Source organism: Canis lupus, chromosome 6 (assembly GCF_011100685.1).
Source record: "Canis lupus familiaris isolate Mischka breed German Shepherd chromosome 6, alternate assembly UU_Cfam_GSD_1.0, whole genome shotgun sequence".
NCBI lineage: Eukaryota > Metazoa > Chordata > Mammalia > Carnivora > Canidae > Canis > Canis lupus.
This window is the reverse complement of record NC_049227.1, coordinates 50,628,008-50,647,510: the sequence shown is the minus strand read 5'-3', so window position 1 is coordinate 50,647,510 and position 19,503 is coordinate 50,628,008. Positions and strand designations below refer to the sequence as shown.

General features: G+C 37.9%; 1 protein-coding gene across 2 annotated transcripts in view; it reads right to left on the bottom strand.

Moving 5' to 3' along the window:
- The window catches only part of FRRS1 (ferric chelate reductase 1), a 45,679-nt gene that overhangs the window by 25,628 nt on the left and 548 nt on the right, over positions 1-19,503 (bottom strand). Inside the window, exons 1-6 of one of the 2 annotated variants that reach the window (XM_038541230.1) lie at positions 18,254-18,314; positions 8,697-8,892; positions 7,222-7,358; positions 5,841-5,935; positions 4,542-4,689; positions 663-845 (exon numbers count right to left, since the gene is read on the bottom strand). In XM_038541230.1, the coding sequence (XP_038397158.1) occupies positions 663-845; positions 4,542-4,689; positions 5,841-5,935; positions 7,222-7,358; positions 8,697-8,892 (759 nt within the window). In that variant the 5' untranslated portion in view covers positions 18,254-18,314. Of the gene's footprint in view, positions 1-662; positions 846-4,541; positions 4,690-5,840; positions 5,936-7,221; positions 7,359-8,696; positions 8,893-18,253; positions 18,315-19,503 lie in introns of those variants that run through there. The other variant, XM_038541229.1, reaches the window with a different exon arrangement.

Below are 19,503 nucleotides of genomic sequence, written 5' to 3'. Positions count from 1 at the left end.
AATCCCACATCAGGCTCCTGGTGCATGGAGCCTGCTTCTCCCTCTGCCTGTGTCTCTGCCTCTCTCTCTCTCTCTCTCTCTGTGACTATCATAAATAAATAAAAAAAAAATTAAAAAAAAAAATGCTGCCTTCTGTAGAGCTGACAAAGGAGCCTACCAGTGAAGAATATATTTCTGCCTCGACACACCAGGTTTCATTCTCTGTTTGGGATATGTACTGATGACTACCAAAAAGGGGACACCGAGGCAGCACCCCATGCTGTGGTTGCTGGCCACCCAAGAAAACAACAAGGGTTTGAAAAGCATCACAAATAACGTAAGACTTTTAAGCCGAGCAACTTTTCTTCACTGTACTTCCTGTTTTTATCACAGGGGCAGACAGGAAGATACAGTGGCAAGTCCACTGATATGGAGTGATTTTCCTAACTCTCCATAGGACGGCCTCTTCTTAGAGGTATATAACAATACAACTATTAAAAACATGAAATACCCAAAGATGTTTAACTCAGCATCTGCTCTAAGTTCCTTTGTCCTGCCCTCTCCTTTCTCTTCCCATCTTAAGTATGATCATGTGACTCAAACAAACAACTACATTGCCATTGATTAGGCTCCCTCTAATCATTTATATTTCATTACCACTTATATAAGTAGGGGATACAAACCATCCATCTGTCGTGAGAAAATGCAAAGGATAAATAGCCTTGACTGGGACCACTCATTTCAACCACCACTGACTGGTCATCTCGAGCAAAGGACAAGAAGAAACAGGCATGCTCCTTCTCTGGGTCACAGTTCAAAGGACTCCGAATGCAGAACTTCTTGTTCCCACAATCTGAAGCGCTGAACTAGAAAAATGACACGGGGGGGGAAAGTCTTAATTACCAACCAAGCAGTTCATTTCACAATGATAAAAGAGCCACTACCTTGAAGTACAAGTATTAACAAGAATATCTTTTCATAATAGAGATTCAAAGAAGGAAACGAAGGACACATCCCAAAATTAGAAATCATCAGAGCAGTAGTTAGGTTGTGAACTTTTAAACTTAATTAATTTTAATTAAAATTTGGAAGGCACATTAGTTGGACTCTAATGTGCATGAGTATTAAAGTCTCTTTAATAGTCAAAATATTTCACATTAATTATGTTCTGGAGCAAAGTTTCTAGTAAATTTTGAAAAACATCTTAGAGAATATTTAAGTCCCCACTGACATTCCTGCCTAAAGGATATCCTTGAGTTTTTAGAATAGACTTTTAAAAGGCAAACAGGCCAACTCTTAGCAAGTTTTTGTATTTAGATCCTGGACTCTGCTTCTAGAATTCAGGTTCAAATTTGATATTAAAATAACATAAGGAAAAGTGATTATTCCTATATATACCACCACTGCAAATAATAGTAATAACAATTTAGTGGAGGAGAATCAGGAACAATCTACAATGATTTAACCCAGAGCTGCTTGTTATGGCAAAAAAGAAGAGTATCAAAAATTGTCAGCTCTAGGGATGCCAGGATGGCTCAGTGGTTGAGGGTCTGCCTTTGGCTCAGGGTGTGATCCCAGAGTCCCAGGATCAAGTACCGCATTGAGCTCCCTGCATGGAGCCTGCTTCTCCCTCTGCCTGTGTCTCTGCCTCTCTCTCTCTCTGTGTCCCTCATGAATAAATAAATAAAATCTTTAAAAGAAAAATATCATCTCTACAATTTGACAGAGCAAATATGCAGTCATCTTGTTAGAAGGTGCTGCAACAGTGTATTTAAACAGAGAAATGAAGTAGATCTAATGAGAACTGTATCAAAAAATTTCTCATTTCTTCTACTCTACCAACACTGCTGGCCACTAAATGTGTGGCGGGTTTTCCCACATTAACCAGTTTTGCAACTCTCTGTGGACACCAATAGTGTGTCCTACATTACAATTCTGTTCTTACACAATCTACCTGAAGTTAGGGTCCAATCCTACAAGTTAGGGGCTCAGTCCCACAAGAATGCTCATTTCAGAGGCCAATCACAAGTTCCAGGTTCCCACTGGAGGAGAATGGAGGTTGCCATGACCCTCTCCTCAAGTTTGATAATGTACTAGGATGGTTCACAGAACTCAGGAAAACAGCTTTCTTATTAGATTACCAGTGTTTTTTTTTAAGATTTTTTTTTTTATTTGAGAGAGAGTGAGAGGGAGAGTGTACATAAGCACCCAGGAGAGGGATGGAGGAAGAGAGAGAAAGAATCTCAAGCAGACTCCTCGGTGAGCACAAAGCCAGAGGCAGGGCTCAATCTCACAACCCTGAGATAATGACCAAGCCAAAATCAAGAGTCCAATGCTTAACCAACTGAGCCATCCAGGTACGCCAAGATTACCAGTGTATTATTAAAAAATGCAACCCAGGAACAGCCAGATGGAAGAGGGGCACAGAGCAAGGCAGGAAGGGGTATGGAGCCTCCATGCCTTCTCTAAGGCACCATCCTCCCAGCACCTCCATGTATTCAACAACAACCTGGGAGCTCTCTGAACCCCAAACTTTTGGGATTTTTATAGAGGATTCATCATGGAGGCATGATGGATTATTGACTCAATTTTCAGCTCCTCTCTGGAAAATGGGGAGTGGGGTAAAAAGTTCCCATTTCTAAGCATGGCTTGGTCTTTCTGGTGACCTGTCCTGATCCAGTTACCTCGTTAGAACAAAAAGCATTCCTATCTCTCAAGAAATTACAAGGGATTTGGGAGCTCTGATTCACGCACTGGGGTCAAAGGCCAAATATTATCAGGTACCGCAGCAGAGACCAATATATATATACTTCTTATTATTTCATAGGAACATAAAGAAAAGTCACAGTAGAGTGTAAAGAACAAGCCACTTGGATTTTAGTCTCTGCTCTCTCCTTTACTCTATCATGTCTGCTAAAGAACTTATTGTCTCTCTTATATACCATCAACTACACAACAGGGACTGAACTCTGAGGTCTCTTCTAGCTCTACAAATGCTATAATCTCATGACTCTGAATAAACCCTTTTATATCAGAGACTACAAACTTGGTGCAGAGATACCACAAAAGCTCTGAGAGCAAATGCCTTTCATGTCAATATATAGAAAGATAATTTCGTCAATAGAGTCCTACCCAGAAGCTCTGTTCCAAAGTGACTGTTTACTCGCCTGAAGCAGCTTTGAAATTAAACATTAAGACTAAGTAAACTGAAGAGTGCCTGGCTGGCTCCGTTGGTGGAGAAGCATACAACTCTTTGTCTTAGGGCTGTGAGTTCAAGGCCCATGTTGGCTGTAGAGATTACTTAAAAATAAAATCTTAAAAAAAAAGAGAAACTAAATAAATAGAACTGGTGCAAATAAAAGATCTAATTGTATGTTCAAAAATGTAACATTCATAATAATGCAGTTAAATATAACCATCATATATCACCAAATGTAGAAAGAAAATAAAATGAGACATACACAGGAGTGCAAGTGCTTTACCTAGTCTTCCCTACAAGAACAAAGGGTTATAAAAAGACAAAAAAAAAAAAAAAAGGAAAAGAAAAAAGTAACTAATATTTACAGAATTTCTATTAAGTGCAAAGCAGTTAGAAACCTTATATTCACGAAATTGTTTAATCTTCATAATGATACTAAAAGCTTGATTTTATTTCTCACTTTATAGGTGAAGAAACAGACTTTGAGAATTAAGTAGCTTGTCCAAAGTCACACAGAAAGTACAAAAGTCAGGATTCAGACCCAAGTGTGTTCTTTCAACTATAATAACCTGTCATAAAACACTTTCCATTATCCACTTCTGAATTAATAAGTCTAACTTATCAGAATTTCTTTCGGTAAAACCTTCCTAATGTTTCCAGTATGTATTACCCTTTACAAGATATGTTTTTTCAGTCATCATTTCTCTGAACCAGAGGGCCTAAACAGAATTCTAGTTGATGAGTTTGCAAAAAGAGTTTCTGTAGTTCAGCACATAGAATCCCCAGTACTCATTGGCCTTAATGAATCAGATTTAAGAGTTACATCACTATTTCAAGATTCTCCTCCAAATCTTGTTTAAATATAGTTTTAATTTTTTTTAATTTTTATTTATTTATGATAGTCACAGAGAAAGAGAGAGACAGAGAGACAGAGAGGCAGAGACACAGGCAGAAGGAGAAGCAGGCTCCATGCACCGGGAGCCCGACGTGGGATTCGATCCCGGGTCTCCAGGATCGCACCCTGGGCCAAAGGCAGGCACCAAACCGCTGAGCCACGCAGAGATCCCTTAAATATAGTTTAAGCTATAAACTTCCTCTCCACGTTTGATATTTAGCTGTATAGACTGTGTGTGAATGTCATAACCACACCTCGAGCATGCAAGGTCTTGCATTCCCTTTATTCTGACCTGTAAGTCATAATAATGTTGCAATGCAGACTTCCTTCAGATTTCCTGCAGGGGTCCCAAAAACTTACTACCACAACCCAGTACAGCTACTTCTCTACATACTTCACCAGGCAGAGAACCACAATTTCCAAAGACCCTGTTATTGCATTTGGTGAAACCATAAAAATGTTACTTACTGATTTGCTTAAATGGGAGACTGGAGGTAATGTCGACAAAGGGGCTATTGTAGCTTCAGGCGTTGTAAAAGGCAGTGCATTTGGTTGTGAAATTATAGGACCAGGAATCTTCACCCAGTAGGTTTTATACTTCTCAACAACTGTGACTCTGAAATGCAATACTAATGAGATCAAACAGAACCCTAATTGTGGCCCATCATAATGAAATTTTTAAAAATATGGAAAAAAAAAAAGAATAATGTGGTGACACACACTTAATACTACCTAACAGTACAACTAATTTTGTCTAAGGCAAACCTCTAACGACTCTTCACCTCATCACTAAAATGACTTTTACTGCCCTTGCTCTCTTGCTTGCTCTTAATTTCTTCTCTTTCTTCTCCTCATCTTTGTCTGTTCTTTGGGCATATTCAGAGTCCGGAATGCCAGATCTAAGGACTGCACAGATTTCTATTCCCTAATATATAAAGAACATACTACTACAACCCATTTCATAGTGTGCAGTTCCAATTATTCCACAAGGTCTGTGTAGTAAGCAGCTATAGGAAGAAGCTATATAGGGGCTGTATAAAAAACCATCAGCACTTCCTGGAGTCGCAGTCCCTTTCCACATTCCACACAACACACAGGTGCAGAGCTGTGTTACTGTGTGCTGGGACCTGTGTACAAAGTGAGACAAAAAACAGACATGCCAGGAGAGCGATTCTCCCTAACATATGTCTCTAACATCACTCAGGAATCCTTAGACTGCTTTATGACATCCTCCTTCCTCTTTCACATAGGATTAAGGGTGAAGGAATTCTAATTTTACTGAATTTCCTAATTCTGTAGGCATGCACCATCTTACTTTTCTGGAAAACTAATCTGTAAGTTGTAACAGTTGTAACGCTATAAAAAAGTCATCCAAATTTCAGGATTTTTTTTCATATCCTCATTAAGACAAGAGCAAATCTAAAAAATTTATTAGTCTAGACACCATATGTAGACTCAAGTGTTAATTGATATCCTTTGTGTGAAGGCACTGCAACACTTCATTTACTCAACAAATATCTATTACATGCCTTTTGGGTGCCAGGTCCTGTGCTAGGTGGAAAAAATCGAAGAAAAAGCAAAATGACCACTTATCTCACTAAGGTGGTGTCGAAGAAAAAGCAAAATGACCACTTATCTCACTAAGGTGGTGTCATTAGTACACCAAACCTCTTCTGTACAGGCAAATGTCTAATAGGTATCAAAAATGATTCAGATCATTTTTGTTTCAATTTTACTAGTTGCAGATTTGTAAGCTCTCCTACTCACAGAAACTTTACATTATTCGGAGCATTGCTTAGAGCATTCCAGTAGACTTTAACTTTTGTTTTCTTGGATGGACTCGTGTGACTCACAGCATATCCCTGAAATAAAAAAGAGAAGAACTACCAGTCAGTCACTCAATAGTTGAGCATGGCTGGAACTACTATCATTTTGCAAAGTAATCCATCATTGCATGATGCCGAAACCCTGGTAAGGACTGTTTTAGTTAGAATAGGGACTCAAGTACTCAACAAATACATGTTGGCTAGCTGACACCAGATTAGCAGCTGGCTTTGTGAATAAATTAGAGTCAGCAGAAATTTTAAGGACTGGAGAGTTATGAACACTGGGTATGTTAATGCTATATAGAACTCGTTCATTATTTCATTTATACAATAAATATATATTCCTTCCATTAATAGGAAGAATGCAGAAAAGTCATCCAAGGAAAAAATTCCTGCCTCCTCATACATAGCATTACATTTCGGGAATTCTTTTCCCTTGAAAGGTCTCATTTCCCATCTTCATTCACCTGGCAAATTCCTACTCATTCTTTGAAGCCTGATGGGGAGATTTCCTCCTCCAAGAAGCTCTCTCTCAATTCCCTCCAGTCTGTGTGTGACATCCCCTGCTATGCTTCCCACCCATCCTGTGTGTTTCTAATCTAAGTCTAGTTATGTGTTCTACTTGTGTATCTGTCCTATATCCTTATGTTCCATACATCATATGTCCAAATGTTCTACCTATGTGTAATGCTCAGAGCTCAGAACAAGAATAAGTCTTGTTCATCACCATATCCCTTTGCACCAGAAGAGTTCCTGGTATAATAAATGTTTACTGGGGATCCCTGGGTGGCACAGTGGTTTAGCGCCTGCCTTTGGCCCAGGGTGCAATCCTGGAGACCCGGGATCAAATCCCACATCGGGTTCCCGGTGCATGGAGCCTGCTTCTCCCTCTGCCTGTGTCTCTGCCTCTCTCTCTCTCTCTCTCTCTCTCTCTCTCTGTGACTATCATAAATAAATAAAAATTTAAAAATTTTTAATAAATGTTTACTAAATGAATGAATGAATGAATGAATGACAAAAATTAGACCACTGTCCCACTCTAGAATCCTATCTTCAATACTAACACTTTTTAAAATCAACATAAAAGTCGGTATTATATAATACATCAAAAGCTATAAACTCTTCAAGCTACTGCCTTTTCTAGGATGCTGATGTGTAAAAATATATTGCAAATAGGAAAACTGGAGCCAAAGCTTGATCATTGTGAATCTATTTAGATGTCTGCAATAATGGGTAATGTCATTGTTCATCTTACAACCACCACCCTGTAGTGAAAAGATCCACAGAAATTGACAGATTCCAGTTTCAGACACAACACAAACCTGTACATCTTCACAGGTCAGAAGCTGTGACACTTGACTGTCAATCAATGTGAAGGAGCCAATAGGAGGGCCACTCAAATCCTCAGCATTCCGTGCTTCTAAGAGAAAGCCTCTAAATGGTGGCCCTGACAAGGTTACTGACAAACAAACAAAAAAATAGCTTAAGAGGTTTAGCAACATCCCCAAAAGGAAACTGTTCAGAGGAGGCACCTCACAATTAGAATCTGGCATACATATACAAAACTACTCCAGGAGAGAAAATGGTAGAAATTATCTTACAGACAAAGAAGGTCTAAACTGTGCTCCACAGGACATTCACTCCATGAGATGTTAATAGCCATTCCCCAGGGAAAAAAGGTAGGTGATAGTCAGAGAGCTATCCATGGGGCCGAATTAGTTTGAAAAATGCTGAATAAAAGTAAATACTTGTTTTTTTACTGAAAACCCCTAAAGCCTTTAACATTCTACTATGCAGGACCAAACTCTAGAAGTACATTATATATAACACACAGAGTGTTCCAAACTTATTTTTCCATATACTCTTTTCATCAGTTTGTTAATATTCTGCACTTCTAGAGTTGCAGAAAATAGATCATAAAACACTGTAATAGATACACCTTTAAGAGTCAGCCCACATTTCACCAGAAAAACTGGAAAAACACAAGAGTTTACACTGTACCAAGAAGCATAAGGGTTTATTACACCTAAACCAGACAAAATAAACTTCCATTTTCCTCTTCTATTGAGTTAATAGTAACTGTTTAAAAAGATCTATTAGCTGGGCAGCCCCTTTGGCGCAGCGGTTTAGTGCCGCCTGCAGCCCAGGGTGTGATCCTAGAGACCTAGGATCGAGTCCCACGTTGGGCTCCCTGCATGGAGCCTGCTTCTCCCTCTGCCTGTGTCTCTGCCTCTCTCTCTCTCTCTCTCTCTCTCTCTTTCTCTCTCTCTCTGTTGCTCATGAATAAATAAATAAAATCTTAAAAAAAAAAGAAGTAAAATCTATTTTAAAAATAATTTTAAAAAAAGATCTATTAGCTAATGATAAAAACGTACTTAAAACCTACTGACTGGGGGGGATCCCTGGGTGGCGCAGCGGTTTAGCGCCTGCCTTTGGCCCAGGGCACAATCCTGGAGACCCAGGATCGAATCCCACGTCGGGCTCCCGGTGCATGGAGCCTGCTTCTCCCTCCGCCTGTGTCTCTGGCTCGCTCTCTCTCTCTCACTGTGTGCCTATCATAAATAAAAAATTAAAAAAAAAAAAAAAAAACCTACTGACTGGGGAGCCGATATACCACTTAAGTAATACAGTCATCTGTAATAGTTAAGCACAAAATGAGAAGCCTAAGATGGTGGTATCTTACATAAAACAGGTGAACAGATTTAAATGAAACTATATAAATCCCTCAGTAACAAACATTCAATGTACAGGAAAAGAGTGAAAGTCAAAACACAAATAGTTAATCCTGGCACAGTACCTTCAATCTGATCTCCTCGTCTGAACGTCATCTGACTCACTGAAATGTTGTGAACAGGATCAGAGTGTGCAGTATGACCATGTTCAGGAACCATTCCATGGCATGACCTTCCTACTTTTCCATTGGGATAATTAGCCACAGAACTAACGTACAGCACAAGTAGGAAGGTAGCAAGGGTAAATCCAAGAACTGCCATCTCCAAAAGAAGATTAAAAACACATTATTTTCATACACAATTAAAATATAAAGTTTTCGTACTACAGAATAGTAATTCTAGATGGCTGCTTATTTCAATAGACAGCTAACCCTCTTTTCAAAACAAAAAGAATATGATACGTGAATTTGAATTGGGATTTGAATCTTGGCTCTACCAATTACCAATTAGGAGACCTTAACCAAATCACCTATGCCTCTACTTCCTTATCTGAAAAATTAGGAAACTAACACCCTCTTTTCAAGTTGTTTTAATAAAATGAAGATACAAAAAAATAAAGATAAAACCCAAAGTCTGACAAAGAAGATAATAATGTTAGCTTTCATTAGCATGATTTGGAAATAATAAACTAGTCCTAGTGCTTAGTTCACTAAAAGCAAAAGTTTCTATTCCACTTTATCCTAGGAAGCTCAAAGAACAAATAAGAAATGGTTCTTCTGGAAACATTTAAATACCATCATCTAAAACAAGTCTCTGATTGACTTCTCCCAAATTACTATCAAATTAATCATGATGACAGGGCAGATAATTTAATTTGCAATACTGAAAACTAAGGAAAACAGAGAACCAATTGTAAGAAACAATATTTCTATTACCCATTGCCCAGGTACTTCTGAATTAAGGAACACAATTGTCAGTCCAAGTAATTTTCTTCTCTTATCCAGTTTACCTGCCTCTTACCATCTGCCTAACAGAAAACCAGCTACTTACATACTACATACATACACACTTACTAGCTTGCAAGCCAGCTAAGGGAAGTCCCCACCTTCATTTCACTTGGTGCTTAAATTCAGAACCTGCAAGTCACAGCATATAAGAAGGCTAGAGGAAGATGGCAGGGACATGTTACATAGCAGTAAAAAAAGGTGTGCTCGTGGAGAGATTACAGAAGGCAAAACCCAAGAGGCAGCTCATTCTCCATAAAAATGGAGTTAGACAAAATAAAAGCACCCTTAGAATCACTAGAATAAATTACCCTTTTACAGTCATATAAATTACAAACCCCCACACTGAACCAAAACTGAACTACAGGAATTCCTGCTAGCTACCAGAAATTATGCTGGGGGCTACACATTTCAAACAGCCCTGCACCTTCCACCAGTAGCTATCAAGTAGATAGCATAGGGTTCACAGTACTACATACCCCTATCTTTTATCAAAGATCAAAGCTAGGTAGTTTTTCCCATTTAAGGATGAGCAAAAAGAACAAATAAACAAATCAAGAGCATCTGAAAAAAATCTGTAACATAAGAGAAGCACAAAAGTTCTCTATAGAGTCATAAAAACATAACTGAAAATGGTTCATTACTATACAAAACAAAACTTAGGAAAATAACTGTCTTGAACATTTGCAGTAATACATAGCAATTATTTCTCAATAAAACTGGGAGAGAAAAAGAAAAGGAATATTAAAGAATGGAGCAGAGGGAGAATTTTTCTACTCAAACATGGCTTTCATGTGCTTTTTGTCAGGGACAGACATGCTTTTAGGACAAGGCAAGATCTGCTGGAAAGGATCAAGGTCATGGTTTTAACCACATGAACTTAGCCAAATTAATATGAAGATTAAATGCAGTAATGTGCCACTCAACTAAAGGACGGTATAGGGGAAGAGTCAGTCCAGTTTAGCAAATATTTATTTGGCACTGACTTACTGTCAGGTGAAAGGGAAGCAAGACATGAATTCTAGTCTCCACTCTACATTGCATAGCAGAATGACGTCAATCCAGTTACTTAATCTCTGTCTCAGCTTCTTCGTTTGTGAAACAGAGTAGATGAACCAGAATAAATTCATGCCTAACATTGTGATTTTTAAGAAAGTCAAAGGGGACTGGAGCTCCTGGGTGGCTCAGTCAGTTAAGTGTCTGCCTTCCACTCAGGTCATGATCTCCCGGTCTTGGGATGGATTCCTGCCTTGGTCTCTCTGCTCAGTGGGGAGTCTGCTTCTCCCTCTCCCTTGTCCTCTGTAATCTCTCTCACTCTTGCTTTCTCTCAAATAAATAAAATCTTTAAAAAAAAAAAAAAAAACAAGCAAAATTTTAAAATTTAAAAAAACAAGAAAGCCTAGTGGGAAAGGATATCAAAATTTTCAGGGCAAAAAGTATAAGCCAGCTAAGGGAAGTGACTAAGGCGCTATCACCGATCATTCACTAGGAAAATATAACGAACTTGGTCAGGGAGAGAAGTAAACCAGCAACTTCTTTGTCCTTGGTCAGATGTTGAGGATTTAGGGTGAAGCTCTATTTGCATTACAATGGCTACTCATGATTTTCCAGTTACTGATTTAAGGAACAGCCTTTTTTCAAAGTATTCATTAGCCAACCTATGCCAAAAGATTGCATAGTTATGAAAGAGAATAAGAGTTATTCATGGAGACATTTAAGTTAAAAGTATGTAATGTGGGTAATGAACTATATTATATTCTGTTATGAAGTCTTCCTTCAAGCACTGAAAAACTCACACCAATTTTGTATAATTTTTTAAAGTTATATTCCCACTTAATGGAGATACAACACAGAAAATAAAAAGTATCGTAACTTGCATCTTGTCATCCCAGGACAAAGACAGACTGATTAGTTTAAAAAATTAAAAGAGAGGTTATCCTGATTCTCTAACTGAAATATCCTGAAACCTGATGATATTTACATAGTTTTCTTTCTTCCCTGAAAAATAGGCATTTAGTAAAAAAAAAGTATGATGACTGCTTATACCATATTCTATATACACCTCTCACAAAAATAAAACTTCAAAACAAATGTATTCTTTATTATTTAAATATCAAATTCCTATACTTGCATGAATATTTAATTATTATTGTGATTGTGGACCACAGAGGCAAGTGATATTGATCAAGATATTTTATTAAAGCAAAGTAAAATTTATATAAAATGAGAAGAATCCAATGGAAAACATTTAGATGTAAGAAAATCATTAGAATAAGAGCTCAATATTAAGAATATTTTTAAGATTTTATTTATTTATTCATGAGAGACAGAGGGAGAGTGGCAGAGACACAGGTAGAGGGAGAAGCAGGCTCCATGCAGGGAGCCCAACATGGGACTCAATCCCGGGTCTCCAGGATCCCGTGTTGGGCTGAAAGCAATGCTAAACCGCTAAGCCACTCAGGCTGCTTAAGAATTTTTTGATAAATCACTCATTAAATGTCTTTATTGTGTCATTCCAAGAACATGTGAGAAAAAAGAAATTGAGGAAAGCCTATCTCTTAAAACCATGTCAGATGATTAAGCTAGCAAATAACTAATTAAGTCTAGTTATACTGCAATCAAGCTCTAGCTCTCATTGTTAGTTATTCATCTTAAATTAAGGCATCAAAAAGTTCAAAAGTTAACATGCACACAAAAACTGTGGGACCTCAACCCAGTGACACCCACTCTACATCACCCAAGATATGAGTATAAGCACAAAGTAAGAGTCTTAATCAATGCACAGCGATGAAGAATGAGTTGTTAAAAAACCAAAAACTTAATCACAAGGGTTCACTATAAAATATTTAATATTTGGAAAACATTGGTTTGATTGCTTTTTGTATTGGGGGGGTTGCTATACATACCAAATTTATGTAATTTTTTTTACCACACTCAGATAAGAAAAATAAGAAATATATTTACATTATGACCCAACAAACATTTCAAGAAAATTATTTACCTTTACCACATGGTATAAATTCATACATTTTCCATTTCTTCCTTTTTTAAAAAAAAAGTTGGTTTTATCTATTCTACTGAATCATTACTATACAACCTATCAATGGATTTCTTTTTTTTTAAGATTTTTTCATTTATTTATTCATGAGAGACACAGAGAGAGAGAGAGGCAGAGACACAGGCAGGGGGAGAAGCAGGCCCCACTCAGGGAGCCTGAGGCAGGACCGGATCCCGAGTCCCCAAGACCACACCCCGGGCTGCAGGCGGCGCTAAACCGCTGAGCCACCGGGGCTGCCCCCTATCAAAGGATCTTAACCTATAGTTTGAAAAATACTACCTTAGAGCATATATAGACCATGAAGTTTCAGCCTTTAATCAAGCTCTAAATTAAGAGTATCAAGGATTTCAATTAAAAAAAAAAAAAAAAGGAGGGGATCCCTGGGTGGCTCAGCGGTTTAGCACCTGCCTTTGACCCAGGGCGTGATCCTGGAGTCCCAAAATTGAGTCTCACGTTGGGCTTCTGAATGGAGCCTACTTTTCCTTCTGCCTGTGTCTCTGCCTCTCTCTCTCATGAATAAATAATAAAATAAAATCTTTTTTTTTTTTTTTTTAAGGAGAGTTCTCAGAACTAAAGAAAAATAAGCCAAGTAACAGGGAAATAAAAATTTTTCTATTTTGGAGATAGGAGATAAATTTATTCAATGAAAATCTTATTCTCTCTTATTCCATTTGTGAACTAAACAAAAACTTCAAGTATGGTTAATAAATGAGTATTCTCATGGTGACCTTCTGCATGAGAAAAAAAAATTAATCATAACATAAAAATACTGCAATCCCTAAAGCATTTAAACATTCCTTTCAGAATCTCCATCAACTATACTCCACAAGGTTCAAAGTAAATAACTACTTCTTACTCAATATACTTTTCATTTTATGACTAGAATTACAATGGTATTATTTTCTTTTACTTTGTTATAAGCATAAAATACTTCAATTAATTTATAAGTTAACCATGCTTTTGCTTCTAGGCTTTTGGCCCAGAAACAGAACTACCATTTATAATATTGCTTCTTGGAATTGAAATTCCAAGCCAAATTGGAAATTAATTTGGGGACCCCAACATATTTGTAAGATTGGCATTTCCTGCAGGATCTGCAGCAAACCTGACAGGCCTGTGACCAAAAACCTGGAGGGACCAGGGCTAGAGGTGGAAAGAGGTGGAAATAGAGTAGAAGAGTTAGGTGGAAAGAATTTTAGAAAAATAGGTCGAACCATAAGAAGAATAAGGAGACTAAGTCAAAACAGTTAAGACTAAACAAAGGTACACAAAAAGCAATGAAATTTCTAAGACATAAAGAAAAGGATTACATTTCTACTACACAGGAGTGAAGAAAGAAGACACAGCACGGAGAAAAAGAAACATTTATTCTACCTTAAGTGAGTACCTGTAAGGTACTCTCACCAGTAAGTGAGAACCTGAAAGGTATTACATCTAATGTAATGCTTACAATAAGGAGATAGTAAATTCATTTTAGGAAACCAGGGAAAGTATCCTAAATCATATATACTTTTAGGATTAGAACCTTAATCTAACAGCAATGTCCATGTACTCTCTTCACTTTGCATTGCTGTTCCCTCCTTGGAGAGAGAAGGATGTAGAAAGTAGACAAATCCAGCAAGGATCCAAATTTCACAATGAACAGTGTGAATGTGGGTATACTGTGACAAAGTTGAAATTTAATTAGCCTAATTCAGCATGTTGAGGAGCACCTGGCTGGCTCAGTCAGTAGAGCACAGGATTCTGGACCTCAGGGTCATGAGTCCAAGCCCCACATTGGGCACAGAAATTACTTTTTTAAAAAACTACAAGGGTTTTGAGGCACTGTTGTGGTTAGACAAGTGAGATTTTCATATATTTCTTTCATCTGCATTTAATTTGTTCAAGCCTTCTGAAATATTTCAGAAAATGTGCTCCTCTTCTTTCCAGCAATTTAACTTTACCTTCATAGAAAACTTCCACATCAAAATATAATTGACTTTGATAGCAGAATCTCAAATTATACAGAAATTGAAAAATAGGTCAAGTATTTCCACTTCCTCAGATAAAAATGTTTCAGACTCCCATTTGCACAGCAGGAAGTAAAGAGGAAAAAAAAGATTTTTTTTAATTAACAATTGGAGTTATGACATTTTCAGAGATGGTTCTAAAAAACAAAGAGGCACCAAAAATGGCACAATGAATACCAATTTGAGATCTGTCAGATGTGACTTAAACAACCACTTAAGGTGGTTGAAAAGAATTCTGAAAAAGAATTTAGAGTTTAAGTAAAAGTAAGAAAAAGTAAAGGAAAAGGTAGAGGAAAGCCACTAAAGGAAAAGTAATGGAGAACTCTACAATCCAATCCTGATTCCCTGGGATGCCTGGGTGGCTCAGCAGTTAAGCGCCTGCCTTCAGGTCAAGGTGTGATCCTGGAGACCAGGAATCGAGTCCCACATCGGGCTCCCTGTATGGAGCCTGCTTCTGTCTCTGCCCCTCTCTCTCTCTTTCTGTGTCTCTCATGAATAAATAAATAAAATCTTAAAAAAAAAAATCTAATTCCCCTAATCACAGCATCCTCACAGCAAGAAATGATTCTATCTCCTTTATTCGTCTCTGGAAAAAAGATTAGTAGAAGTATATACGTTATTACATGATGGAAAGCTTTCACCTGGATCCTCCACTTGGCCCTCCAATAACCCTGTCCTCAAAACAAAATTAGGTACAAAGCGGAATGGCCTGTTGTGTAAAGATGCAAAACTAATAGATGAGACAAAAGCAAATGTCATTTATCATATAAATGATACTGCTTATTGAATCCATTCTAGGCATCACAGTAGGTGCTTCACAGAAATGAACTCTAATCCTTGGAAGAAACATACAAAGGAGGGTTCTTTGTTTTGGTCCTATGGACCTTGAAGCTCACAGATTTTATTTAAAAAACTATGGTCTAAGATCACACAGGGCAGAAGAGGAAAAAATTGCATTTAATTATAGAAATTTAGAGGTATAGGAGAAAATAAGAAGAGCTAACAATTACCAAGGGCTTACAACATGTCAGACGTCATGTCAAGGATTTAGCATGCATTCCTCAAAACAACCTTGGAAGGTGGGAAGGTAAAATTGTCCCAATTATGTAAAATAGGACACTGATTAAGACATTTGTCAGAGTCACAGCAAATGAGTAGAGAAAAGTATAGTCTCTGATCTGGCTTCTGAGGTTTTTTTTGGAGGGGGGTTGGGTTTTTTTTAAGATTTTATTTATTTATTCATGACAGACACAGAAAGAGAGAGAGGCAGAGACACAGGAAGAGGAAGAAGCAGGCTCCATGAAGGGAGCCCGACGTGGTACTCAATCCTGGGTTTCCAGGATCAGGCCCTGAGCCAAAGGCAGGCGTTAAACCTCTGAGCCACCCAGGAATTCCACTTCTGAGGTTTTAAACAATAAGCCATCCATAGCTTCAGATGAGACCCTCAAGGCTGATGTGGTAAGTAAACGAGGCATTACCGAGGTAAAGTTCAGAATGAACACAAATTGAATGGGAGCAATAAAAGAACCAAAGGTGGAAAGAAAAAAGTGGGCACAGACTTTTGGGGGGCATTAAAGGATTGTCTACCTAGATCCAAGGTCAAATGTTAGAAACAGTCGTTATAAAAATATTGTAATTAAGTTTGGTTCCTCTTCATGCCTCATACATGAATGTATCCATTCCCAAGACTTTTTTTTTTTAAGACTTAATTTATTCATGACAGACATAAAGACCTAGGCAGAGAGAGAAGCAGGCTCCATGCAGAGAGCCGGATGTGGAACTAGATACTGGACCTCCAGGATCATGCCCTGGGCCAAAGGCCAGCACTCGACCACTGAGCCACCCAAGCGTCCCTCATTCCCAAGACTTTTTACCTTGGCCCCCACATCTCTCTGCAAGCTCATCATCACTTCTACAGCTTCAGTCTTCATCCCTAGGATATCTCCCAAGTCTTCCAATTGCCCCCCACCCCACCTCTCCACACGCTTCCAAATTTCCAACTGTATATAGATTTGTGTTTGGATGACAATAAGTTTAATTTGTCCACAACAAAATTCATCATCTTTTCCTCCAGACTAGCTCTTATATCTGACTTCACTACTCTGATGGTGGCCTGTCAACGCATTTCTGGTCAGCAAGACTCAAAACCCCATAGTCTCAAGATTTGACCACAAACATTCTTTTGGACACCAATTTTCAAACAAGCTCGGCAGATGCTTCTTCCATCCTTCCACCTTCCTACCTATCCCTCTTGCATCTCTCTTCTACTTTCCATTCTCTCTATTACATCTGTCTGCTACTTTCCATTCCGCCATTACCTCCAAGCACAAAGCCTTCATCACCTGTCACCAAAATTATTGAAATATTCTCAAGTGGCCTCTCTGTTTATCTCCATCCTCTTCTGCCCCACACAACACCACAAGATCATTTTCCTAAAGCACAATTCTCATCACATCACTCTTCTCAGAAACTTTCATCTGCTTCCCAAGGATTATTAAATTAAGGACAAAAGCTTTAGACATTTCATGTTTTGTACTATTTAGCCTAACTCAGTTTTAAGGATTTTTTCTCCCATGCTCTAGAGACAACGTGTTATTTGTACTTATGCCTGGAATAAGCACCACTCTTTCTTTCTACCTATATCTGCATTCTAACTGGGACCTTCATTACTTCATGCATCAATTTCCTACCCATGTGAAAATGGACTTATGCTAAATGTGAAAAAATAAGATACAAAAATTTCTGTACACTATGCTTTGTATGTAAAAAAAAATTTCATTGCCTGTCATTTCATGTAAAATACAAAAGACTGAAATATCCAGTATAAGCAAGGGTGTAGAAAAATGAGCACACTCATACAGTGAAGAGTGTAAATTATCACAATATTTTTGGACAATTTTGGAAAATTGACAGTATCCTACTAAACCAAAATATGTTTAATCTCTGAACTAGGTATTTCACTTCTAGGAATTTATCCTACAGAAAAACTCGCACAGTTACACAAATATTATATTTGTAATAGCAAAAATGTAAGACAATTTAGGTGGTTACAAAAATAAACTATGCTATATCCAAACTATAAAATACTGTATACTCAATTAAAAGAATGAAATAGAGTAGTCAATGACAAAAATAGCAGCTAATAATTACTGAGTGCTTTATGAGAGACAAGTATTCTTTTAAGTGCTTTGCAAGTATCAACTCAATTCACAAAAACCCTAAGACATGAATCTGCATGTGCTTAAGTGGAAACATGCTCATGCCTCACTAAGGAATGAAAACAAGCAGATTGCGAAAGGAAGAAAGGAAACGCAACTTAAAAGTTAGAGGGAAAAGAAAAAAAAAACTTCTACTCCACACTTTTAACAGTTCTCATGCGTGGTTACCCCCAGGAGAGTGTTTTCAATAGGGGAAGAGGAGTGGACTTCCTCTTTTGAATCCTCATTGTATTGTGCATATTTTTGGAAAAGTATTTAGTATTTATAATATAAAAATAATTTTAAAGATTTAAAGCATGTAGTACTTTATAATCAAAAATATTATAATAAAAAATAACAATTTATAACTACAAAATACTGTTATATACTGTAAAGAAATATAATTAGAGGCACCTGTGTGGCTCAGTGGTTGAGCATCTGCCTTTGGCTCAAATAGTGATCCTGGGCTCCTGGGATAGAGTCCCGCATCAGGCTCCCCACAGGGAGCCTGCTTCTCCCTCTGCGTCTCTCATGAATAAACAAATAAATAATTTTTTAAAAAATAAATAAATAAGGTGATACATACGAAACATCTAGCACAGTGTCTACCATAAACCAGGTCTTCCATTAAAATCCACTTCTTTCTGTGGAGTCTTGCCTAATTCTGCCCACTTTCTGTAACTGCTCTCTTCAAAACCTCCAGAAGCTTTGGTTTTGCTAATAAAAACATTATCGGGGCAGCCCCGGTGGCAGCGGTTTAGCACCACCTGTAGCCCAGAGTGTGATCCTGGAGACCCTGGATCGAGTCCCACGTCAGGCTCTCTGTATGATGCCTGCTTCTCTGCCTCTCTCTCTCTCTGTCTCTATGAATAAATAAATAAAATCTTAAAAAAAAAAAAAAAAAAAACATTATCACACCTGCCTCAGCTGGTGACTTGTCTTGTGGCCAGCTTGTTGAGCCCTTTCACACTGACTAGCCTTGAGAACAGCACTTGTACAGTGTGATTTCCAGAGAATCTGACATTACCCAAATGGGTAAGTGTGAAACAGAAGCTACAGTTGGCCAAAAGAAACAACAGGTCGTTTTACTAAACAACTTACCAGAACTCATCTCCTTAAACAAAACCATCCTCTAAGAAGTCAAGCTCATTGTTTTCAATAAATCAATAAACCAAATTTAACCCTCCACCTCTGTACAGTACTTGAATCTTTCCTTTTTTTCTTTAATTCAGAAGAAAAAAAAATATCTGAACTTAAAAGTTAAGCTTTGGGGTGCCTGGGTGGCTCAGGTCAGATCCGACATCCTTGGATACAGCCCCCCCCATTGGATTCCCTGCTTGGTGGGGAGACGCTTCTCCCTCTCCTTTACTTCCCCCCACCCCACTCTCTCTGTCTCTCATATAGATAAATAAAATCTAAAAAAAAAAAAAAAATTAGCTTTGTAAAGCAATATCCCTGATAACACATTTATAAACTAAAAAATCGCCTTTGCCCCTAGGTAAGCACTGACATAATGGGAAAAAAAAAAAAAAAAAAAAGGTGGGGGTGGGGGGGCAAAGGTAACACCTTGCCACCCCCAGAGCCTTTCTGAAATTCTAAAGGCAAACCAGGGGTAGGAGGTGGGAGGAGCTAAAAATTTCTAGATTAAAACAAACTTTAAAAAC